At 41.4% G+C, this 26,643-nt stretch overlaps 1 protein-coding gene across 1 annotated transcript in view; it reads left to right on the forward strand.

Moving 5' to 3' along the window:
- Positions 1–26,643, forward strand: part of LOC126407096 (protocadherin-15-like) — a 329,125-nt gene that overhangs the window by 115,757 nt on the left and 186,725 nt on the right. Inside the window, exons 4-5 of the mRNA XM_050071779.1 lie at positions 3,677–3,691; positions 8,317–8,382. Of these exons, the coding sequence (XP_049927736.1) occupies positions 3,677–3,691; positions 8,317–8,382 (81 nt within the window). The remainder of the gene's footprint in view (positions 1–3,676; positions 3,692–8,316; positions 8,383–26,643) is intronic.

A 26,643-nucleotide genomic window follows, 5' to 3' on the forward strand; every position in this document is an offset into this window, starting at 1 on the left:
CGGTGTACAGGAGATTTGGTAGAACAATTTCGCACAGTCTTGTATACCCTTGTGTACCCAGAGAGCCAGGGGGGAGTGAATTATTATTCTTGGAGGCTTCTTAATGGGAGGAAAGCTTGACGTAGAATGTCAATAGAAAATATCACCCCGCTGTTAAAAGGTGTAAATTTGGCAAGAGGCTGGGATCATTTCAATTTCGTAGTGAGTATGACAGAAAATGAACAGACTTTGCTGCTTCAAGTTTGTGTTTGTAATCACATGCATGTGTATGTGTGTGCCTCATTTGTCAGTGCAACATATGTTTGTGCTCTGATCGCAATATAGGCCCGTAAGCACTGCAAATGGAGGCACTATTCTTTTTCTCTGCACGGTTCTGCCTTTTGTCTTCAAAGCAGACTCCTCACATCTCCTTCCTACTGCCACAACTACCACTTAAAGCTGCACACACACAAACATGCACGCGTGTGTGTGCCTGCACAAACACACACACACACACACACACACACATTCGTGACTGAACACACATATGCAAAACTAACAAGGCAGACTGTCTGTGATCCCCTAAAAAGCTTCTCAAAATGAGTGCAAGTAACTTTTATACCACACACTCACACGCGCACACATGTGCACGTTCTTTCTACTTCACACAGCGTATATTCTCTCCGAGTGGATTTGCATACTTATTTTGATGTTGCTTGTTGTTTATGTCTCCGATTGCGAGGTGTGACCCACTTGCTCTGTTCATTTTGTCGCTATTAAAGGAATCCCTCATCCTTCTATTTCTTCAGCAGATAGGCACAGGTTTTCTAATTGCTGCAGAATCACAGAACTCTTAAAACGAACAGTGAGTACACCTTAGGAATTAGCAGTGCAAGCCGAGTATGTGTTGATAATTGTTCCCCAAGGATTTTAGATTAGAAAAGGTTCGGTACGCTTCGTGACATATTTTCTTGTACCGAGACAGGATTTTCACGCAGCCAGTCACATATGGAGCAAGGTGAGATGCGCTGCCTGCATGTATGTTAATCTCTGCTCTACATAAACTCTTTATTGAAAAAAAAAATGTCCAGCTCATGACACGTGCTTAAATTAGAAACAAGAAGATGAAAACGGAATCAACGATTTGCATGGGATGCTCCACGCTGTAGCCTCAGGTTTTCATTGCCATTTAATTGCTAATTATTGTGTGTATCTGCACTTTGGAAACAGCCATGATTAAAAATGCAGCAACATCACATCCTAAGGTTTTTATCTCTGATTAAAATGCACTTTTAAACCACCACATTAGTGAAGGCTCAGGGGCATGCATATTTAACAAGAAAACTATCCACTGTTATGCACCTGGCAACAGGTGCATAGTTGCACAAGTGAAGTCAAGCAACAGAAGGCGGGTGTGAAACCAGAGAACGCTGACTGTTGGTTTGGTATCATCGACCATGTGTCTCTTTTTTTCTGTCCATCTCTGATTACACGTGATGTAAGTGGACACCACCTGACAGCAGGCTGCTTGAGATTCAATATATGTCAAGATGGAGGCAGAGCGATATAAGAAAGAGAGATAAAAGGGGTTTCAGTGCTGTCTCTAAAAAAAGAATCCACTGGTTTAACTTTAAAAGATGAGGGAGTCCTGTCTGTATTGAAAAAAAATAATAAATTAAGAGAAGGAAATTATAATTCAAGATGGTTACTTATTTATGAAACATGTAAAATGTGAAATAAAATAATAAAAGCCTTAATCGTATAATGTATTTAATTTGTGATTTATTTATTTTCTTTCTTTGGTATAGTTGAGATTCTGGGTTATCCTTTGGTTAATATATGATAGGCAAAAATAAAACTGGGGCTTCAGCCTAGTCCTTTTGTTATTGACTGTCAGAAAATTTGTGTGAAATAATCTTTGTTTTTCCAGATGTATGTAACCAGTGTATAGAGTAAATCTCATGAGTCTTATAATCTGACAAACTCAGTTAGTTTAGTACAGGGGTCAGCAACCGTCACTATCAGAAGAGCCAGTTTTTGATAAAGTAATAATAATGGAAAATTAATCTGGAGCCGCAAAACATATTTGAACCTAAGGCAATGCAGCCTACTAAGTCTAATGTAGCCAATCAACATTACCAGTGATGGCAGTGTCATTCATACCGAGTCTCAGCTGAGTCAAGCAACCAGACCCAGCCAGGCTAATTTCATTCGGCATGACAGGTTTGGGCCAATGCTGGGCCAGGTCATTTCTGTTAACAGCCCAGTGACGGCAGTGTCGGCAGCCAGAATAGGGCAGCAGATTTGGCCTGATTCTGGGGTGTCATTCATACCGAGTCTCAGCCAAGTCAGGCAACCGGATGTAGCGTGGCTAATCTCATTCGGCATGCCAAGTTTGGGTCAGTGCCGGGCCAGGTCATTTCTGATAAATGCACAGTCATGGCAGCTGGAATAGGGCAGCTGAGTCGAGCAACCGGACCTGGCCCGGCTAATTTTATCCAGCATGTCGAGTTCAGGCCAATTCTGGGCCGGGTCATTTTGGCTACCTGGGTACTAATAGGTCTAAATGAGCATTCATTGACATGTTTTACTATGTGGTGGCTACTCTGCAGTGGGCTCTTTATAATTATTTGGAACTTTAACCTCACAGAGTTGGCAGTGAAAGCAAATTAAGCCATCCACACACTATTGAACTCTCTCTTCTCCCCCGAGACTTTTTTTGGATTTTGAATCATAGCTAGCCAGGCTAGGAAGATTTCAGACGAGCCTTCGCTCTTGAGGTTTGGCAAAAATAGGAGGAAAAGGTGCCAAGCTGTAGATGTTTGAGCACATTTTAGTTGATGATATATGAAAAGTGATCTGTTTAGGCCTACAACATTAATAAATAAACATGTTAAAAAATAGCTGTTATATATTTTGATTTTTTTTTTTTTTTTTTTGTCAAAGCCACAGGAAGCCACTGGAGAGGGGCTAAAGAGCTGCAGGGTGCCTCCCTCTGGTTTAGTACAGCCGACATGATTTGCTTTGACCTCGAAAAACCTAATGAAGTTGAATTAACTTAATATTTATTCAAAAGTTCTGTTAATATTTAGTGGTCAAACTATTTTATTCAAGATATTCTAACTTATTTATTTATATTCCATCCTAGTCAAAAATGTTTTGGATTTTGCCAACTTATTTAAATAAGTTGGCAACTGACTAAAACATGTTTATAAAACAAAGGTTTTATTTTTTAACGCTGAAAAACGTCTTTATTTTAAGCATTATCCACCGACCCCATGAATCATTTTTAGAGTGTTTTTCCCCTCTCCAGAGCACATGGTTAATTTACCGAGAGATGCTGTTTTAGTTTTTGAATTGATTCATATTTGTGCTGCACCCCACTGCCTCCCTTGTGGAATAATGTCAGCCGGCAGCAACTGGCAGCGAGAGGAGATCAGCTGGCCATATTTGTGAAAACTGTGTGTGGTTCACTAACATACACCATTTGTGGAGCGGAGGCTTCTACAGAATATCTGTGCTGAAACTGCCTGTCCTTTCCCCTGTTTTCTAATATCTGTTCATTTTTATATAATGATCTTTTTTTCTCCTTTCCTAACACTAAGAGCTGTTCCTCAACCAACTGTTTCATACTTTTCTTTTCTTCCATGCTTCTGCTCTGCTTCCCTCTGGCTCCACTAACCCCTGACCCCTTCAGACTGGCAGTACGAGGGTAAGAGGGCAACCATCCGTTGTCTGTTTTCTTTTTGTTTCATTACATTCCTGTATTCTCTTTTACCGTCTCCCTCCGCCGCTGTCTCTCACCTCCTCTCTTCCCTGTTGAAAGACATTTAATCCCAAACTTTCCTCACATCAGCTGCAGAGCGCGTCGCCTCGCAGTGCCTGCTCCTCTACACTAGACACCTTCCTCCTGTCTCCTCTTCTCCACCTCTCCTGCTGCCCCATCTGGTGCTGTCTGTCAAGCTGCCATTACCTGTGTCCCATGTGCTCGTACCATCTAGCTGCTGTGACCTCCATCTGTGAAGCCGCTCTCGTCAGTGCTCTGCTTATGATGTTGCCACATGCTTTGACCACCCTGTTTGTCTGGTGTCAGTATCATACAGTCCATTCCTGTTGATGTTTGTGCGCTAGCAGTCATAGATGCCACCTGCTATAAAAAGATGTGTCAACTTGACAGCTTATGGCATGACAGAAAGGCAGCGAAACAACATTTGAGGCTTATTTCCTCAGACCAATGAAATATTTACAGTGTCAGTGATTGTATGTCATGGTTTGTTTTTTTGCAGTGCTGATCTAGCATTGCTGTAGGCTATATTCAGACAGCACTGTACTTCTCTGTTTCAATCTAAATTCTGTGTCAGTTAAAGTATAAAAATATTTACAGTAAAATGCATTTAAGTATCAAAAGTGAAAGAACCTATTCTCTTGAAAAATACCCTTGGGACTGATACATTATCATATCCTCCTGAGACCTGAGCTTTTGTTTGGTGTGCATTTTCAATTTCTCCTTGCTATTTCAAATCAGTAGGACCTGATAAGTATAAAAAACTAAACATTGTCTACGATAATTAAGTTCCAATATTCTCAAATGAGACGTTAATAAAGTCGTTATGTCCTCAAATGAGACAATAATTAAGTCTCAATATCCTTCAACGAGCTGATGAAAAATTCCCAATGTCTGCAAATGAGCACTTTCTAATTAACAACGTCTTGGCTTGTTACTGTTGCTAAAATTGGTCAAATTTGTGTGACATATCAAAATGCAAATGTTATTAATCATAAAAAGACAAGTTTCACCCATTAAATGTGATCAGGTTTTGGACCTTGTACACTTTTGTGTCGCGATCGGCTGCAGACTGACTTGGCAGAGATAGACTCACAAGTCAGTCTTTAGACGCTTTGCTTAACTAAAGACTGATGTCTTTCTCCCTGATTTTGTGTTTAGATGGGCGGATACAATTTCATAGTTTAAAAAAACTCCCTACGTTGCAGAACCAATAGTAAATCTGCAGGGCGGTCCTTCGGTGGCTCGCTGAACTCTTTTCGCTGTAAGTCCTTCATTTCCACAATCTTGTGGACTGAGCACACGTTTGATAAAACGGAGTTAAATCTCTCGGCATCCGTTTTCAAGCTCTCTGTGTGTTTGTTTCCTTGCGGACGAGAAAAGGGGGAGTGCACATTTCCGGGAGGGCGTATCCTTTTTAAAAATGCAAGAGGCCTTGCTTTGTTGCCGGCCATTTTCGCCGGTGTGTTAAACACACTTTAGAAAGGAGTGTCTCCAGACTATCAGAAGGCGGAGATCTCTGATTGTCTGGTGGCGAGACTATGACAGAGATGGCTGCCATCTTGTTTTTACATGGATTAGTGTATTGTGCTCTAACTGACACAAGATGGCACAAAATGATCCACAAACGAGGACAAGAAGTCTAAGTTAAGCAGAATGACGCATAAGGTCCGGTAAACCCAAAATGTGATGTCCCCATATGAGGACACAGGGTCCCAGGAGGATATGTTACAGTCATAAAGCATTAATGCTGATGCATTTACTGCTGGAGCTGGTCGAGGTGAAGCTAGTTTTTATTACTTTATAAATAAAATAAGGTACTTAAGTCCGGTGATTCCCAACCAATAGTAGAGCTCTGGCCCCAGTGGGTCCCAAGATAAATCTGTGGTTCAGAAAGACGAAAAGCAAAGTTCTGCTACATATATTTGTGTTTATTTTTTGACTTTTACAGGGGTGCAAACTTCACGGCTTTTGGCAAATCACCATTTTGGATCTAAAACAGGTTTTAAAATGGGGTTGGAGGGTCTGGGTCTGCAAGGACAGTCAGTTTTTGACTGCCCACATGCCTTTAGGTAAAAATCTCTGACAGTAGCATTATGATAGCCTTACTTAGCTTATATGACGATGTTTCAAGCTTGGGAATGCTAATTAGTCCGATAAGGTTGAGTTGTTTAGCCTTAGCAAACAAAAGACAGTGGGCCGAATTCACAAAGAATGAACTGCGGCTGCTGATAGCACCTTGAATTGCACTTCACTTGCACCCGCAGTTTGCTCCGTCTTAACGTCCTATTCACAAAGGATATTGCGCTAATGATATACCAGCGCAAACACGCCCACAAAGTTTGGCAGCTGAGTGCAGTTTGCCCCTGATTTGCCCCTGATTGCAATAAGCCACACATGGCAAAGTATAAATGCTGGCTTTGCGCCAAGAACACCGTGGCAGAACAATGGCAGACTTTGTTTGGCAAAGTACTGAATACTGTATACCCTCATGTAGTGATGTCTGCTGGTGAGTCAGTCTAACAGTGTCGGATGGGTTGAGGCTGTGGATTTGACCAAGTTTGACCACTTTATCACTATTCCCTCTCACTTGTAGCTGTTTTTTCGTTATCTTTTGAATTTAATATGAATTATGGAACCGTTTTTGTTCACGTTTGTTTCCCCCGTTTTGTAAAATAAATTATTGAAAGTTGCTTTTGAAGTGCGTGACAGAAGTGCGTTTTGAGAACGACCGCAGACTGTCACCTGTTCAACGCATCAATATCTTCGGATGCCATTAAAGTAATAATGATTATAATAATAATGTCAAAATATTATTTACAGACTGATTTAACAGACGATCACTGCTGCCACGATCACTGGAAAGTCTGGGCGAGAGGCTTCCACAGAGGAGCGCCCAGTTTGCACCAGCTTTCTAAAGACGTTATTTACTTCACTCAAACTGCGTGTGGCTATTAGCGCTGGTGTTAGTGAATTAGACGTTGTTTATCAATGAGGCTCATTTGCATAGAAAGGGGCAATTTTTGCGCCAAATATATGCATATTACCTCATTTAAATACGTGCAAATAACACCGGAGCACCGAGACGCAATCTGCTTGGCAGCGCAGTTAGTGGAGCATTTCACCCTCTGCGCGTGCTTTGTGAATTAGACGGTATCGGTTTGCTCCATTTTTACCGGTTTAGCGGCTGCAAAAGCTACGCAATCCTTTTGTGAATTCAGCCCAGTGTTTCTTCTATAGTGGGGCGACATAACTGAAAAATTGCCTGATATAAGCACCAAATTTTGGTACATATATGGCAAAATCCAATATGGCTGCCACCTGAAAACCGTTTTGTCTATAACTTTTGAATCAGATAAACTACAAATTTCTCTACTCGAAGCAGCTAGAGTCTGAGATTAGCAAGATTATAAAAAGAAGGGTGCTCCCATTGATCGGCCACCGATCATCAGCAGATATTTGTTCTCAATAGATTGAGGGCCAATCACATGCCACCATCTCCTTTGAGTGCCTTAACTCTTACAGTACTGAGGAGCAACAGTTTAATGTAAAGATTTTTCAAATAAATGAACAAAAAGTAGACAGTTAGCTGGAATGGACCAATATCACTTATGATACAGTTAAATGGAAAGCTTACTACAGGAGCTTAATTAGTTTGAAAAGAGAGCAAATGTCAAGCTCATAGAAAACGACAGAAGCTGAACTGAAATGACCTTGTGACAGTTTTTCTTTCAGTTACTGTGCTTGTGAAATCAATTTATCGTCGTGAGGTCTTTTAATTGACCAAACAGGGGTTGCAACAGCAGTAAAGAGCAAAACCCTCTTGAATTTTTACGTAGTACAATGTACTTTAATAAAATTTTGGACTTTGCACTCTTGTGACTGAACTGACGTACCACATTCATTACTTTTGTAGCAGTAAGATTACATTGAGTCTAACTAGTTTTCCCCCTATATTCTCACACTAAAATCGACTGGAAAGCCACATATTAAAGCTGATATTCTAAAAAAATGTACTTCCTGGGGGGCACACCTCCATCAGGACACCCTTACAAGGTTTGAATCTGTGTCACCGTTTGCACCCCTGCTAGTTTAATTGTTGCTTTATTGGTAAAATATTCAATATTTGACATATTTGGGCCTCAAACAGTTATATGAATGAAATATACAAGAAGCTGAAGGGCAAACGTCTCTTTGGTGGAACTTCTAAAACCTCATAGACATCTGAGAAGTGACAAGGGGCCTGAAGTAGACACTTTTTAAGCCACAAAGGTTGGGGATCACTGATTTATTCTTTAACAATGCGATGCATTTTAAAAGTTCATGATATACTTTATTTAAAATGTGCAATCTGGAGAAAGATATAGCTGTCAAATAAATGTAGTGTATGAGTAAATTGAATATCTCCCTCTGAAACGCATTTTACTCTCCACGATATGCAGTCATTTTCATAAGCTGCCATGAAGCACAGTTGAGATTGCAAAGTAAATTATGTAAATGTTGCAAAGAGGGATTGTTTTTCCTGATTGCTCATTTGCTTTTTCTTTCTGCAGAGTGTAAGCTGTCCCGGCCTGGCCCCCCTGCAACCATAGTGACCATTGATGAGGAGAGCCCCAACGGTATGTACCTGCAGTTTGCTCCTCGCTTATGTGTTCTGCGTTTCATTCTGTATTCTGCATGGTAAATGCTCCTGCACTCAAGTGGCGTGGATTACACTGTTGGGATTGTTTCTCTCTGTTGCTTTGGTAATGCAATACATATTAATACTACTTTTTCTGCTGGGACTGCTGCGGTGTTGTAGTGTAATAGAGTACAGTCGCTCAGCTGATGATCTCCTGGGGGCAGGTTGGTTGTGGGAGATGTTTTGTCAGACATATTGGATTGTCATTTTGATTGTATTTTAAATTAAAGATAAATAAATTCTAGTTGTTCTTGGTGTGTGTATTTGTTCTGCTCTCCCTGGGTAAAGCAGAGGTGTGTGTCTGAGTGAGTGAATACAGATGGTGTTTGTCATACAGATGTGACAGGGGGCTCCATTAATGAGTTGTGTGCTCCCCACGCAGGTTGTCTTTACTGTGGTGTACCCGTGCTACAGCAGCACAGGAATCGCTGATGCATAGAGCAGACACACGGCACTTGAGTGGGTCAGGTGCAACTATTCTGCTCCTCTTTTTCTCTTCTTTCCCCATCTTCCCCTGGCCTCTCCATCACCTGCACCCACTTCTCTGCTCTCTCTATTTTCCCTTCTCTTTTCCTCTCTCACCTTCATAGCTCCTTGCTATGAGTTCTGAGCGGTTGCCATCTGCATTTTGTTGATGAGTGTGAGAGTGTACGTGCGAATACATAGTGTGTATGTGAAGGGGAGTGCTGACTGCTGCTTTGGGAGGAGCTATATGTTCATTGAGGGAATGAGAAATGCATTCCTCTTAAGTGGAGCAGGTGTGTGTTTGTCTCAGCTCTCCCTGCAGATATTAGTGCTGGAGGTTAATAGAGTTTAATGAGCAGCTCTGACTGAAGATAGAATCCAGAGCTTGTTTATACAATCAGAATAGTATTCCACAGATGCTCCACTCCCCTGCAATATGTGCTCTGGGCATTGCTTTGTGGGTGGTTGAGAAGGAGAGGAATTGTGTGTGCGCACATATGCATGCACCTTATGTGCATGTTTGTATCCCAAGAGTATGATTGGGTGGCTCTGTGTCAGATGAGGCTGCCATTCGTCAGCGCAGTAGCCTCCAATTCAGGCTGTCATACTGTCTCACCTACTCCTTCCTCTCTGTGTGTGCAGCTGTGATTTGGGGCTTTGATCGATTGCCGGGGGAATGTGTGAGATGGAGGTAGCCAAGCCTGCATCCGAAAGCCTCCCTCAGCCCACATGCGCCGATGCTCTGTGTGTGGGGGATTTGCGCTAATCTTCCTCATAAAGCACTCATTTACCTGGGATACGGGTCTCTTCTGGCTCCACCATCCTTTTATTTATCTCTCTGTGATGAAACGGCCCAGAGCCCGTCCTCCCCGTAATGGAATGTAAAACAGGCAACCAGCCGTTATTGACCAAAGCAATTATCCTTCTAAATGTGTTTCATCTCTTCTCTTCTGTCACACAGAAACCATACAAATGGCACGTAATAAGATTCCATCTTTGCCGAGCATTCGCCTTTATATTCATTCATGTCAGTGAATGGGGAAAGCAAACAACGTAATCACCCGTCTGTCTGGCTTTGTTTGGCCGAGGTCAAAAAAGATAGACAAACAAATACATTTAAAATCCTTGGCTGCGCTGAAGAGCAAATTTACCATCAGTCAGAAGAGCCAAGAAAGTATAAGATTCCATGTGGAGGACGGGTGCTGCTCAGAAGCATGATAACATTTGCAGGGGGCTATATTTTATCAACAGTTGTTCGCTCATTGATTGTCGGGGTGGAATTGTACTTGACTGAGTTAAGACAAAAGGCCTCGGCTTAGGCGTTGTGAAATAAGCCCATTTTCTGGGTCCTGGCTTTGTTTTCATTTCAGCGTACTACTGTATTTTGTATTCTTGGAGGTTTTCACTTAAGAGAAGCAGATAGTCACGAGGGGATAGAAACCCAGTTGCTCAAATGAAGCGTAACATGTTTAATTTATCCAAGCTGCTGCTTCTGCGGACCCACTGACAGGTGCCAGACACAACCCATAAAGTGTAACTCACATTCAGAGTAGATCTCTATTGGGAAGACAAGGCTTGTTTTCTATAGGCTCCTTTGTTTACGCAGCCTATGAGCTAAATCCAAAAGCAGTTAATCAGATTGAAGAGATTTCTATCTCATAGGATAGGGGCAGCTGGATATGAGGAGAGAGAGGGAAGCGTGAGGGGTGTGTGTGTGTGTTTTCTCAATGACGGAAAGCTTCCGACAACAGCAGTGGGAAATCAGTGTGTCCATAAATGAGCGTGCCGTCTCCTAGCTTTTATCTTGTCTCTGCAAATTCGTGATTTGTATCAGCTGTTGCCTGGAGCGTGTGGGTCCTCTCAGCCCACTGTATACTGAGCAACAGCTTATAGGAAATCAGAGAGCAGTGTTGGCTGAAGGGCTTTATTAAAAAGGAGTCAGTTTAGCATTCTTTTATGTGGTGTTCCTGCCAAGGTGGATTCACTCTACATGCTGATAAATCATTGCATCTTGAGGAAGGCTGACATCCACTTGAATGAGGCAATCAGAGTAAAAATCCTCCACAGGCTGATGATGCAAGTAATCGTATCAGTCGCTGAAATGCATGCTTGACCTTAAACATTATGCCCCTGGATACACTGAATGTCCACAACAAGTGGTTTAATCGAACCTATTCAACCAGCAGTAGGGGAATCCCTTCTGTTATTGCGCCTTTGCTTCGGCACAGTAGCTCTTAACACAGTAGTTTGGTCTTTTTTCTCCTCACATGAACCTAAACATGGAATATATTTTAATATATTTGCGAATTAAACTGATTTATATTGAATGTTTGACTCTTTCTCACCAGTGAAGTCCAGTGCAAGTGCCGGCCTGGGCTGCGGTCCAGCTTCATCCGATAGCCGCTGCGATATACCTTCAGTGGACTTACAGTAATTGTTGTGACAAGCTCTTTGAGTAATTCATCATACGCCTCCTATTAAAGCCACAGTCATCAGCAGTCTTATAGCTGTGCAAAAGTAAGACAATAAAAACTTCATGTTAGCACCGCAAGCTGTTAATATTATGACATATTGAGGAGCTAGGCGTAAAATGAGACACGGTATCGGCTTGCATTCCTCCCTGTGTAGTAAAAGTGTGGAGATTATTTGATGGTAATTTAAGTCCAGTTTCAGTTTGCATGAGCGTCATATTTTGTAGTCTTTATATTGTCAGAGAATCCCGAAAACAAAGAAGAAATAATGCTTGTTATTTGAATTATATAGCGCTGAAAATTGAGAGCGGCACTCCAACACAAAGCTCCCCTCACCTTTCCATCACTCTGTGCCCTTTTGTTGTTACAAGCCCTCAGACCAATCATTCATGGGATGGAAAGTACCCTCTTTTTGGAAGGAAACAATATCTTTGTCTCGTCTCTGCCTCGTCACGCTCATCTCTGAACTTGCACCAAAGACAGCCACACAAAAGCTCGTCTGATAGAAAGCGAAGTGACAACTGCGCCAGTCTGTGTGAAGACGAAACAAAGGGAGCAACTTAAAACTTCTGCACTGTTTGAGCTGTTTTCTCAGTTTTTTTGTCAACGCCTTGCTTTCATCACCTCATTCGTATGTTGTGCTCAGCCGTGGCGCTTCTGTTTTTAGACCCAAGACAACTGGCCACAGAGAAGCCTTGACACGGCATTAAAAGATTTGAGGGAGCTGAAATGATGGCAAACAGAGAAAATGTGGAGTGCGGATGCAAAATACCATCTCTCCTCTGTAGCTCTCACAGAGCAGTGCAGGCTTTCCCCCTGAACAACACACCAGACCATGTGTCTGCTGGTTTGCCACTAGGATTGAAGGGCTAGGAGGCAGCTGTAGAAAGTGTTAAATGTGTTAGCAGGTTTAAACAATTAATGAGATGAGCCAGCCTACGTGAGTGTTTTCCTCAGCCGCCCTGGACTCATTAGCTTCTCTCCTTAAAGTTAATTCAATCCCTCACACTCGTTCTCTCCACCGAGCTTGTGATTAGTTGGACCATACTCTGTTGCTTCATATCGTGTTGTGTAGTTAGTCTGTTTGAAGCCTTGACCTTTTTTTTTTTTTAAGTCTACTGCTTACCTTTTTTATCTATATTTTCCAGACACATCATCTTGCCTGTTGTAGGAGCTTGATGTTGTGTGTTCATTTTCATTTTCTGATTTATGCACCTTTCACTCTTAAATCGTGGGAAGTGATTAATACGCTTAGAAATGATCTTTGAATTCGTGATGCTTCTTTTGGAAAGTGGATATTAGTTCAGAATTTTAAACTGAAGTTGTTTGGCTGGAAATTAAATGTGTGGTTCAAATTTAGGGGCAATTTCTCCTAATTAAAAGTGAACTTCCTCAGACCTACATGAGACGGCTGTAATTTTTATTCCATTAGTTGCACCTGGAAGGCAGTAACACGTCCTCTGAGGTTAGCACAACAGCGGGCTAACACTCCAGTTAGACACCCCCAAGCATGTAGCACCATGCCTTACTATGATGAATCTTCAGACACCCATAGTCCTGAATTCCCCTGGTTTCAAACAATAGTAGTTGTCAACAGGGGAACAAATTGATGTATGGGGCTTTCAGCGCAGCGCTGTACAAATAGCAAGGGCATAATTTGTAACCCTTTTGCCAAGTGGGGTAAAAAAGTCTTGATCCCTGAACAAGGCGTATTGCTTTGTTGTTTGCCACAAGTGAACACAGTTGACTAACTGTTGGCCACCTCGCTGCTTTTGAGTTGTTGCACAGGAAATTGGCAGGTGTGAGGATGTGTGTTTGGGGCAGAGACCTGAATTGAAAAAAAAAAAAAATGTAACATCCAATTTCGTTATCTGAATATGAAAATGACAAATCAAATGTCTGCTTTTCAAGTACAGTCTGTCATCTGTGCTACATGTTTTTATAGATGGATTGATACCTAAGTTACATGCAGGGTAAGCATAAGGACATTCATAATTGTTTTCATAACAATACTCCCTGTTGAGTCAATTTTCTGCAGGTTTATATGTATCTATATATAGTCCACTGTCACTGTTTACTACGTACACATTTAATTAGGTGGAAAGCACAAGCAGACTCATTTTATATGGTGAAGTGCCTGTCATTACTCCTGCCTGCTCGTTGTAATTGGAGCTGTGCAGTTTACTATTCTGCTGCTACACACTGTATCAGATACTTATAAAACACAGGTACAAATTAATAAGAAATTATGATCAAATTCTGCATGATCCCAACCCATAAATCTGTGTACTGTCAGTACATGCCTCACAGCATCCATTTGAATATAAAGCCCTTTTTAGATAGGAATTGTGCAAATTTGCAGGAAAGCCCAATCAGTCTCTTTTCAGCATTGGCAATATAAAAACAAAATCGGGGAGTGCAGCAAAATGCTGCCTACCTACTTTTGTTTATACAGAATGCACCTTTTTCAGGGTAATGGGGGGCGTGAGCAAGTAACAAAACGTGTGGCTCAGTGTGTGACGTAAACAGTGACGTGGGAGGGAAGCCACGGCTGGTCAGTCCTTCGGCGATTCTCTCGTAAGTCGGCCCGTTCTTCACCGTCCCCGTCATCTGACGGTTAATGACCTCTTAGTTTGCGAGGACAAGGAGGACATGCAATTCTTTGTTTCCCCAGTTGCTCATCTTTACTGTGTCTGTCAAGTTTGTGTTCCCCTCTTGCTACTAGCTGCTCGCTAATTCCGGCTCTCAGTTGTTTCCTGTTTATCCACCGCCAGTGGCTCGCACGTGCGGCGTCAACAGCTCCTCCCACAAGTCATCAACAGCCCCTCTCGTTGCAGAAGGCCGCCTCAGTCTGTTTAAACTAAAAGGGTTCCGCCACTATGACTACCCTACGAGGCGGAAAATTGGGCACCTCGGATCAACTCGCCAATCCGGCTCTGTGTGTCTAAACGCTCACAAAACGGCCCAACATTTGCGGAAAATCTGGCAGTGTTAAAGGGACTTAAGTTTCAATGCAGGCAAGGTAGAAACTGAAAGTCTGCTCACTGATCTGCTCCTTCATTTTTGTTGACATCGGTCTTTTAGCCTCATAACAAGACAGGTTAGCTATCAGTAGCTACCATGCTACCTGACAGCAACAGACCGAACAAAGTAGAATCTGCAGTAGGGCTGAGCAGTATATCAGTATTATACTGATATATGAGACTGGATAGATTTTGGATATCGTAATATCCAAAGTGCTTTCTTTCTCTGGTTCAAAGTCTGCATCACAGTAAAGTGATGTCATTTTCTAAATGTACCAGACCGTTCTAGCTGTTCTATTATTTGCCTTTACCCACTTAGTCATTATATCCACATTACTGATCATTATTGATCAAAAATCTGATCAAAAACAGAAAGATATTAGGTCAGAAATAGTCCCTATATCCCCCTGCCCTGATCTGAAAACTCTTGAGTAGACTTCCATGACCTAATCTCTCAAACTAGAGATAAAACACTGCAGTGGGTCTTCATATAATGTACCTTCATGTCGCCTTCATTGTCACTGCAGACCGTTAATGTAGTGTATTATAATAAATATAATTCATGGTACATGTTGTAATCACAAGACTTTTATGATGCCGACATTTTCCACATGATGAAAAAGCTAAAATACTGTTCAGTCAGATTTATTCTGTATATTCTCCAGCTGTAGTTCACTGCCAACATTCAGTGTCAGTGTGCAGGCAGTAGTGTACAAACCCTTAAATCCCTTAACACTAACATTGCCCTAACCCTTGACATCCTGAGTCTGGGGTTTGCACTGTGTCTTAGAGCTGGATGATCTTTCCTTAACCTCAAAATAGTTGGTATTGAATGTTAAAATATGTCTAATATCTGATTTAGTGCATTCGGTTTGGTGAGCACCTCAAGTTTGAAAAGCCATATCGAAAATATGTTTGATATTCTCACAAGGTTGGCTTTAATTTTGCTGATCAGGACTTTGGACCTCCCAGCTCTGCTTAATAATCGCAAAGTAGCAGGAGAGGAAACATCTGGGCGAATCTGGCTGGAGCTACCCAAGTGGCCAATTTGATTTTGTGGAGCTGTGAGTCTGTGTTACTCAAACAAAACGAGCACTGCTGCTCTGTATGTGTACGCAGCCGAGCATTTAAAGCAGTTGTGTTTGTGCTTGTTGATGTGAAATGCGTGTGTGTGTGTGTGTGTGTGTGTGTGTGTGTGTGTGTGTGTGTGTGTGTGTGTGTGTGTGATATGCGAAACGTGCTGCATTTTTTTTTATAATTCAGTGCACACGTCTGATAAGGGTTCAATCACGTTCTCTCTGTTCCCTAATCTGTCTCTTTCCCTCTCTCACACACACACACAAACACACTGGTCTTAATTCTATGATCACATCCAGTTGTGATGATTGCTAGGTCATCAATATATAATTAGAGCATAGCTGAAAGGCGGGATTAGTGCACAGAGCACCTGCTCCTTTTGGATTAGAGAGCAAACGGGAGGGCTGGACATGCAGCGAGGCTCAATTACACACTTACATACAGTGCATTGTGACTACCTCGGTACACCATTTATATTTTTGTATGGTTTATGCACCTAACAAGCCATTATTTTTTTAATAATTCAAGATATGGTAACTCTGTCTGGTCTCCAGATGCTGAAGGTCTTTGTTAATCAGATTTAAAGTGGCCAGTAACAGCCTGCACTTTCCCGTCTACTTGCCCCCTAATTAGACCACTCGTCTTGTTAATGCTATTGTTTCTCTTTAGTAGTGGAGAACATATGTTAATGTTTGATGTGCAAATAAAGCCAGCAATTATAGAATATTGTGGAGATAAACGGTCAGCATAATTACTTCTGTTTCTGTTGTAAATCACTTTGTGCTTATCCTGATTGCGCCATAAAACGGGCCTTTGATGTGTTACGCTGCGCTGCAACATTATTTGCATGAGCATATTTTGATTCGCCGGTTTAAATATCATCGTAAAATGTTCAGTCTCTGAGATGCAAATAATCTGAGTCAAACTGCTTAATCTGATTTAATGTGTTTACTCCACGCGTGATCAGAGAAAATCACATTTTAAGTAAACGACCGATAAATTCAACCAAACTATTTTGTTTTCCATCACCAGATTTTTTAAAGCTGATGGAAATAAATGTCTTTTTTATGAGTGCTGGCCCTCACTGCATTATTCAGCCAGTTTCCCCCAGAATATGGTGGGATTGTCAACTTAGATTAATAGTGTCATCATAGAATATGTGTTTTTTTTATTCCCCTCTCTCCAAGGGAATCCCTGTGTTCTTTCACTGCAGCATCTCCCCCCCTATGTACGTGAAGAGACTATAGAGCAGAATGATAGTTGCTAGTTCTCCACACTGTACTGTGGCACAGACTTGGGAGAGGATCACTGCAGTACGTAAAAAGTAATGTGTTGGCCTCAGCATGAGCAGCATCAGAGTAAAATCTGTTCCACGAGCACACAAAACAGAGAAAAGCGTTTACAGATCATGTAATATGTGTGATTCTGTGAACAGAAAACCAACCTTTTTGTCTTGTAACTCACTTGACATTCAAAGACTTTTTCTCCCCCTAAAGCTGCAGAGCCAACACTGTATTGATGGCGTCGTCAGGAGAGAGAGAGATCCCGGAGCTGCTTCACTGAAACAATGATGCCAAGTTTGTGGGCACCATAATGATGCTTGGGGCGATTTTAATGATGCTGGCATTTTCTGGCTCATAACTGTTAACACTGCAATGAAATTAAGGTTAATCAAAACCTCCTTGAGTCTTTGGAGTCGCACACAGCTCGTTGTCAACAGAATGGCGCATGGTTTCTGCTCTGTGATGGTCCCTCGTTAGGAAATATTGATTGTAAATTCTGCTTCATACCAAAACTTGTAGGAATTATTGGTGGATTTTTGCTGCTCCTGTTTATTGTAGGAAGGTAATCATTGATTTTTCCATTGTAGGGAAACATATACTGAATATATGTTTGTGTGCGTATTTGTTTTCTTTAAAATACAAAGAATCGTGAAATATTTGCATCACTTTCAGAAGAGAAACATCTGAAAGCTCTCTGTATTGTCAGATATATTTGGGTCGTCAGCTGGTAATTTGCATCCCTCAGTTAATAAGATATATGGAGCATTCACCAATTAATTTCCAGCATATTGTAGTGAGATGGTGGATTAGTTTAATCCTCACATTAGGCTGAACAGACATTAAAATGATTGGTCATTCATATTTTATGTTTGGATCTCATTTTCCAGCAATACAAATATGCAGGCAGGGTACAGTGTGTGCCGCTCAACAATAGAAATGTTGCTCTGGAGATTGAACCATGCATCTCTTTCAGTCGTAAAATGGTGACAGTAAATGGACTGCACTTTCCTTTAGATTTTCAACCTTGGTAGGACAAAGCGCTTCACTGTTTGCTATTCACCCATTCACACACTGGGAGCAATTTGGGGTCTGTTGAGTTATTTGAAGGGTTGACCCACTAACTCTGCGTTTACCCAACAAACTCAACTACCTCCTGACCTACAGCTGCCGCCTGTCAGCTGCTCCCCTGCAACAATGCAACATCAATATCTCCCCGTCTACTTGACCTTTAAAGCTAATGTGGAATGGCTGTAGGAGTTTGGTGAATGCTGTTGGCGTCTCGGCTCGAGGGATGACGAAGTTGATGGACTGTGCGGTCACTTTCTAAACTGAAATATCTCAACAACCATCGGATGGATTTTCACGATATGTTGTTGCTTGAGTTGAAAACACTTCAACTCAAGGAGAAAAGCAGCGTTCAGAGCAATCCGGCAAACTATATCAAACGCCAGGCTCTGAAAGCGCAGAAACGTGAAGTGGGTCGCAATGCAAAAACTGCAAACAAAAAGCTTCATTCTCATTAAAAACAATTACAAAAAGGCATCTCCTGCTGCTAAAATGCTTTCTGTGTGATCAGGGCCTAACTCAGGAAGAGAAGGGGAGACATTTGGTCAGATACTTAATTAGTGACGCTAATCTTGGGTGTCCACCTTGAAACACTGCTGATTGTATAGATCGTCTTTGCTGCCCCGCTGAAGATGTGTACGAAGCATCCAAGTTTTAGAATTCATAGCTTCTTTGCCGCAACATGCATATTTGAAGCGCTGTCAACTGTCATGGCCTCATATGAGTCTGGACAGACATGAATGTAAACTGTAATTGCAACTTGGCTGGTTTGTGGAGTAATTTTAGTTCATCTAGCTGCACCAGATGGATTTGCAAAAATTCTCTGACATACATTCATAAAGCCTACTGACTCTGATGATCAGCTGACTTCCTCTAGCAGTGCCAAAGGTTGACATTTGTGGTTTTGAGTGTAAAGTCTCGACAACTCCGGGATGGATTGCCATGAAATAAAGTACACTTTCACATATACACCTCAGGGTGAATCTTTTTGTGATAACTATAATTTTCCTATAGCGTCATTATCAGGTCACTGTAATCCATGCCTTAGTCCATGAACAATTATATCAAAAATAATGAGATGCCTGACAGCCTCAGCTGTACTTTGTGTTTTTTGCCAATCATCAAATGTCACCATGCAACATGATAAATAATGGTGAACATGGTAAACACTTTGTCCTCAACCCCCGCATGTGGACCTTGTTATTATGGGAAAACTGCATGCTGATGTATAGTTTAAAGCTCAAAGCACGGCTGTGTGCACTGCATGAGGACGGCCCTACACAGCTGTAGTCTCTTGCTTTTCTTATTTAGCAGTGCCATACTTGTAAATCAAGTTGGCAGACTTCTTTTGAAGATTTATGTTACAAAGATAAGAGAAATGACTTGGTTGCTTCCGAGGCATTAAGGTGCTTATTACTATCTGCACTACATGCCAAGGCTGAGCTACGCTTGTACCAGCTTTCTTTATCTTTTAGCTGTTAGTTCAGCATAGACAGTAATCACAGCCCCCCTAGTTAGTTACAAATGAGGCAGGATGGGATAGAATATGAGTCATAGACATCACCGGGTTTGAGAGGTAGACTGGCGGATGAAATTCTGCCTTCTGTTTCCTTTGAAAATGCTGTGCAATGTTTGCATGCACACAAGACACCAGTCTGCTGGGAGAAATCAGGTTATGGCTGCAAATTGGAGTTTACATGCACTGCAGTAACCTGGTTAGTGTAAAACCCATCTTTAGTCAGTAATTAGATTTCTCCCCCGTGGTGCTTTGAAATATTTGTGAATGAAGGCTAGAATACTTAAGGAGTAACTAAACCCCAGAGTTTTGGCTGAAGTGCCTCTACCCTGGAAATTTGAAAAATGCCTCTAGAAGGGTGAAAAAGGTATCAACATGTGCAGGGCTGGGAGGGGAGCACTCCTTTGTACTGGAGGAGAGGAAGGGGGGTTGGTTGGTGATCAAATTTGCTACCAAGTCAGCCAATAGGAAAATTGAATTGCATAGCCAGGTTTCAACCAGTGGAGGGCAGTTGCAATGCATAATTATAACACCATATAAAAGTCGAATCCTTTGCACTAAGATGTTAAGATATGAAAATGAGTCCATTGTCAACTCTACTAAGTAGTCATATACATTAGTTTTCAGCTGAAAAAAAGTGGTGTGAGGGGATTCATGGATTCATTGTACTGCAGATCTTGGTGCTTTTTTCAGGTGTTAGTTGTGTTGCTTTATGGCGCACACACAAGTCTCATGCACTTTGTGAACATGATTTGTTTTCTCCTAAATCTGAAATACTTCCAAATAGGGGTGTGCCATGTCATATTGTTCACAATAATACCGGTATGATTTTTATTATGATATGAAAAGGGCATTTTGTGATACTCGCGATGTTTCCACTTGTTGACATATTGACCTCATACTGTTACCCTCGGCAACAACAAGCATAGCTAAAAGCGACTCCATGGTGGTTCCAAAAAGAGGAACAGCTTCAGTAGTGTGGAATAAACTGTGGCGTCCTGATGTTTTATGAACAGCCCGGGACTTCTCAGACTCTTTTGGCGAGTTACCGCTCAGCGGGAACTCATTCAGCGGCTCCTCTGACAGCAGCACAACGTCTCTCGCTCACTTGCGGCTCGACAAAAAACTACATATACATATGTGAATGTGCGATAGTTCTGGTATCATAACGGCCCATCACAGGTTGCAGCGTGATGATTAGAGGAGAAATGGCAGAGCATAAAGGTCCAGGTGGAAAAAACTCAATCAGTTAGGATTTTCCTAAAAGAGAAGGAAATCACTTGTTGATTTATAGACAGAGATCCCAGGGTACATTTTCAGTAGTAGTATTTGGGAGCTGTTTAAAGTTCAAATAAAGACAAGAAATTTGTGCTCTAGTTTTTGTGTTAGATTTTACTTTGTTGAACTATTAATATTGTATACAGAATCTGAATCTCACTCTGAGTTACTGTTGTTTGCAAACTTAAGAAATGAGAGATCTTTTTTTTTTTTAGTTTTTACTGAATAAATACTGTAAAACTATATCACTTATTTTTTTTGCACTTCTTTTTTCTTAAATTAATAATTAGATTTTTTTTTTTACTAATTTTTCACATCATCAAGAATATCATTATCACAAAAATACCCTGAAATATGGTGATGTTGTTTTAGGGCCATATCGCCCGCCCTACTTCCAAAGAACAGATGATGACAGATGATCAGTTATCCTTTGCTAATACAGGGCCAGGTTGCTGGTGTAAAAGGCTTCTCTTAATGCCTTATCTTGAATCATGAAACCTTGTTTCATAATCTCATCATGTTTATGAATTTAATTTACTACCAATTGAATCCACTGAATCATTGAATCCATCTGATTAACAGAAGCTGTGGTGGGACCTTAAGATGATCAGAATATTTTCACTCACTTCAGGTTTAGCACCAAGTAGAGTTATAAAAAATAATAAGTAACTGCAAAGTATTCAGTCATGTTGAGGAGCAAACCCCGCTCTTAGTTTTAGATGTGGTTATTGCATACTACAGTGGAGCTCCTGCAAATTGTGTCACACATAGTTATTTTTGTCCACAAGGGACGACTCCATCTTTCAGATAGTGTATTCCTGTCAGAGATGTGTTATATTTGTCAGAAAGAATGTGTACATTTTTGGCTTATGAATGTTTAAATTGCAGATGGCAAATATGGATATACATCATTAAACATGATCATGAAACATAGCCTGGGTTAAATCTAGCTGTCAGGAAAATAAAATGTCATTTCTATGCCCTGTAACACTTTGGAGTGTATTGGTGAATATTCATCACTCGCTCCCAAAGCTAGAAATAAGAGAGATGAGTTTGCCCCATCTCTGGTGTCATCCCAATGTACAGTTGCATAGAGAACTGCTTAAAAATGATGGCAGACATTGGATGGGAGTCAGTTCCAATACCCCGGACATCTTTCAAGCTAACGTTCTAGGAATGCACAAAGTCAGTCTCCCATTCATTATCAATGGAGCAGCTCGAGGCTGTAAATCAGAATGACATCACAGATGAAAAGCTTGGTTCTTGAAATCTGAGCTTCGGACAGACCACATTTATTTGAGATTCAGATACTAACTGAGGCGGTTACAGACACTTCGGCTTCATGCTGCGGTGCTTTATTCGATGCCCCAATTTTCAGATTTTCCCACTGAGAGATGCGGCCTCCTACCTAGCTTTACTGGTGAAGAATATATGACTCAAGGCTTATCCAGTTTCACATTAAGAATGCCCTGATGAATACTTGAAACTTAAATCAAATCCAAATCATATCATTACTATGTCTCCTGCTGGCTGTTGGTCCTGATGTAAAATGGCACATCTGAATGGTTATAAACAACCATTTGAATCTGCTAATCAGGAACAACCAGATTGTCACTCAGAACATTTAAGCACCCTCTTCAACTCAGCTAATAAAGACATGCCCTGCTTTTATGTGTTTAAAATTGTCACGTAATCAAGAAGATTACCAGAGCAGTGTCAACAGACAAAAGGCTATCTGGTATTCAAGCACTGATAGACATTCAGTCATAGATCCGAGCCGTCTGTTCTCTTTGTCAAAGGAGCAAGTATAGGTTTCACATACCACTTCATCTTACTCAAAGTAATGAATGTTCTTTCTATCCAGGCAACAAGGATCTTGTTTAATGTTTCAACCTGTTTAAAGGGCTGTAAGGGTGTAGATTATGGTCTTGGATTGCCTGTAATACTCATTCTAAGTAACCCCTGATAATACCATGTGTAATACCTGTGATGTGCAGTGTGAGGTCAAGATCAAGAGAAGATAAGATCAAGGACATATGCTAATGCATAACATCCTTTCCGAAAGTCATAAAATGTGCCCGTCATGTGCTGGAGGCGCACGAAAAGAGCTTTAAGGGAAAGTACGAGACAACAGTCTGCAGAAAAGATATTATATGCAAAGTGATCTCATATTGTAGCATCACATTTTTGGCAGCAGAGATTATTACATGGATTGTTCTACCAAATAAAACTCCCAATATGCAGCTTAAGTAGCCAGTACCAAGCCAAGCAGACCAATAGTACAGTTACCTTGTTGAGGGTGCTGTTGTTGGTAACCTAGGAAATGGTGTATATGGTGGACTGTATTACACTGATAGGACTACATGTACAATATAGGTTGTAATATTTACCTTGAACATGATTCGGGACTTAATATGTTGTAATGTTAAGGTTTCTTGAAATTAAAAGTTACAAACAGTGATGTCGATAGGTTTTCAACAAGGACCCACAGGTAGTCATATATAAATATATAAAAATTCCCCTCCGACCCTCCCCCCATGGAGGATGGTGGTGTGTCCTCCTCTTAGCTCAGGTCCTCTACCAGAGGCCTGGGAGTTTGAGGGCTCTGTGCAGTATCTTAGCTGTTTCCAGGACTGTACTCTTCTGGTCATATGTTGCACCTGGAATCTGCTGGAGCCACTCTCCCAGTTTGGGGATCACAGCCCCGAGTGCTCCGATTACCACTGGCACCACTCTTCTCTTTGCTCCCCACATCTTTTCTAGCTCCTCTTCCAGTCCTTGGTATTTTTCAAGCTTCTTGTGTTCCTTCTTCCTGATGTTACTGTCGCTCAGGATTGCTGCATCTATCACCACTGCCTTCTTCTGTTGTGTGTCGATCAGCATGATGCCCGGTTGGTTAGCCATCACCAGTTTGTCAGTGTGGATCTGGAAGTCCCACAGGATCTTAGCTCAGCCATTCTCAACCACCTTAGAATGTGTCATTCGTTCTGACCTTGGGACTTTCAGCCCGAACTCAGTGCAGATGTTCCTGTACACTATGCCAGCCTCTTGGTTATTGCATCCCATGTACGCTGGTCCTGCCTGCATCTTACACCCTGCTATTAAGTGCTGAACCTGGGGTCCTGTCTGGCCTGAGTATAGAGGGCACCAAAGTCATCTACACACTATCAAGTAGGCCTGAATCAAATGTGATATGATTGTGCTAATATGTGAAATTCATAAAAGTTTAAATGAGCTAAATTTAATAAAGCTATAGATTTAATAGTCAAACATTTTAATAAATAAGCTCATTCTCGTTCTTTCTGAGAAGAGTTTTTGTGTTTCCCTTTCACTCATTGAGATTATGAACAAAACAGAATCTCCTAGTCTTGCGCAATATCTACGTTTACATTAGGAAAATGGTGGCAGCTAGTGCCAGTCTTTCTTCAATGCACGGTGCTTCCTCTGAACAGTAGACTAGGCATCATCGGGTCATCATGGACATGAGTGAATACAGTATCTGATGTCACAGTAGACGTTGTGACCTATTTGTCTGTGGTAATATCCTCCATATACATGAAACCAGATACATTATATGAATCTAAATATATAATGTTATTGTCTACTGGCAGTCCTCAGGAACTTCACAGGTTATTTCTCTTTCAGGTAGAAAGTTTGAGCAGGGTTTAGCAGGACATTCAGAGTGACAGCGATCCGAGCTAATGCATGCTAACTACACTAATGACGCATCAGAAATCTGCAACAATATTTCTTGCAGACACTAGTCATTAAACAAAATCCAGAGATTGTTCCATATTGAGTTGCTGTGAGCTGTAAATTCACCACTACTAAGCAGAAGGCATAATACACCATTATTCCTGAGCCTGACAGGGCAAGGTCTCTCTTCATTTGAGAAGCTGCCTAGGTCTTACTCAGACTCACCCTGGCTCTGGGTTTGCAGCTGCCTGTAGCGGAGAGCAGCATTAAAGCGAGGAGTGCTCACTTTGTAGCTACATCTGAGGACCAAAACGTCCTCAGATGTACCCTGCACACTGACTGACAAAAAGCCCCCGGCTGCTCTACTTGAATAATCTCAGTCGACTGAGGGGTCTCTGAGTGATGATTCAAATCTTCAGCTTTCAGAGGGCAGCTCTAGTTTATATTCTGAACAGCAGCTATATCCAGTGGACTACCTGGAAGAGAAATAACCTGTGAAAGTAGGCTATGCCCTTTATTGTTCTTCAGCAGACAAAGCAGCAACAGCCTTGCTATCTATTTTAGTGCTGTCTATTTAGAAACAGTGCTGATGGCTTAATGTACTTTCCAGCATTACCATTACGTCTGTGTTGTCCGTCTTTCCTTTCACCATTCAGTCTCCTGCAACAAAGCAGCCTTGTTTCTTTCTTGGAAAGCCCAAGACATCACTTGGTTCTGATGTTAATAACATATCCCCTCCCTGCAATCAGTATTGGATTTACAATCATGAAAATACAGTGTAGTGTAGATCATCGAACATATTGACCTCTGTGATGGTTTGAGGCATATTTCACTATCTGTTGTTGAGTTTATGCCTTCTATCCACACAATGTGATATGACTGCTTGACCGTTCTCGCAACACTGTGAAAACCTCATCACATTATTATGAATTTATGCAAGTTGCACTGTCAGAACCAATTTGCAGGACCAGTTTGCCTCTTTGGCTTACTTTCAAAAAGAATAGTATTACTACACAAGAGAGATGAAATCATCCTGACCATGTGTGGCTCATAATAATAACAATAATGTATTTCATTTGTCCCCGCAGGGATTTTGTTTTTCTTTTGATTTCCACACATACAGTACATGCATCAAATGTGCAGAGATGTGAAATATTTAAATCTTTTATCTGTCTTCAACTTGAGCAGTTGATGTAGGCAGCCATTTCTAAAACAAGCTGGCAAGTTGTAACAAACATACCTATACCTACAGTGGATACGTGTATTGAAATATATTAAGTCCTAACTTTCTCACTATCCACATTTATTGTGACTGAAAACCAACGTTAACAACTTGAGAGACAAATCTGTGTGGGAACAGGTAGCAGAAGCCACAGTTGGCAGCTATCCAAAGAGGAACCTTTTTCTAACCTTGTAAGCATGTTCATCATTTGCAAAACAGCCTGGATCCTGCAGAGGCGTGAGGTGCAGCTTTGGAAAGTGCACACAAAGATTGTACAACCCTACGAGAGTATGTACCGTAGGCGGACAATGAAGTTCCCAGTGCAGGATTTAGTCAAAGAAATGAGGGTGTTTATGTGTGTGGTTATCAGTAATTTTGGATCGGACAGGTATCTATTATCTAGGCTTGATTACTCTAATAGTCTTTTCTCCAACTTGTTTGTGAATTACACATCAGAAGTTTCCAACTTCTAAAAACTGTTACAGCTAAAAAAAACTTACAAAGACACCATGGCTTTCCTGCACTTGCTGTCTGTAGAAGCTGGAGCTGATTGGCAGGGTTTTCCCAAATCTTACAATACCCTGAATGGTGGAGCTGCATCATATGTGTGTCATATTGTTAGTGAATACACTGAGCTCTACTCTGCGCTCACTTCATGCACAGTAGTGCACCTGCCAGCACTGCTTCCTGCCCTTGTAACTTGGATTAAGTAAGCCTTGGATTTGAATTATTTAACCATGTTCGTTATGTGGCTCTATTTATGGCAATGGTAGGTTGTTAACCGTAATCACTTTGATGATTCCCTGACTTTACAATGTAGCACCATCAGGTCAAAATGATGTCCAGTACTGTGGTTTGTGACTGAAAACCAGCAAAAACATTGACATACCCGGCCTCAGCTGCCCCTATGTGTTCAGTGCTAATAAGCAAATGTCAGCCAGCTCACGCGATAAACTAAGATGTGGAGCATGTAAACAGTGTATTTGCTGAACATCAGCATGTTAGCATTGTCACTGTGTGCATGTTGTGAGCATACTGACTTTAGCATTTGGCTCAAAGCTCCGCTGCTTGGCCTCAGTGGTGTGCGACCTCACAGGTCTGCT

The sequence above is a fragment of the Epinephelus moara genome, chromosome 19, assembly GCF_006386435.1.
Source record: "Epinephelus moara isolate mb chromosome 19, YSFRI_EMoa_1.0, whole genome shotgun sequence".
Classification (NCBI taxonomy): Eukaryota; Metazoa; Chordata; class Actinopteri; order Perciformes; family Serranidae; genus Epinephelus; species Epinephelus moara.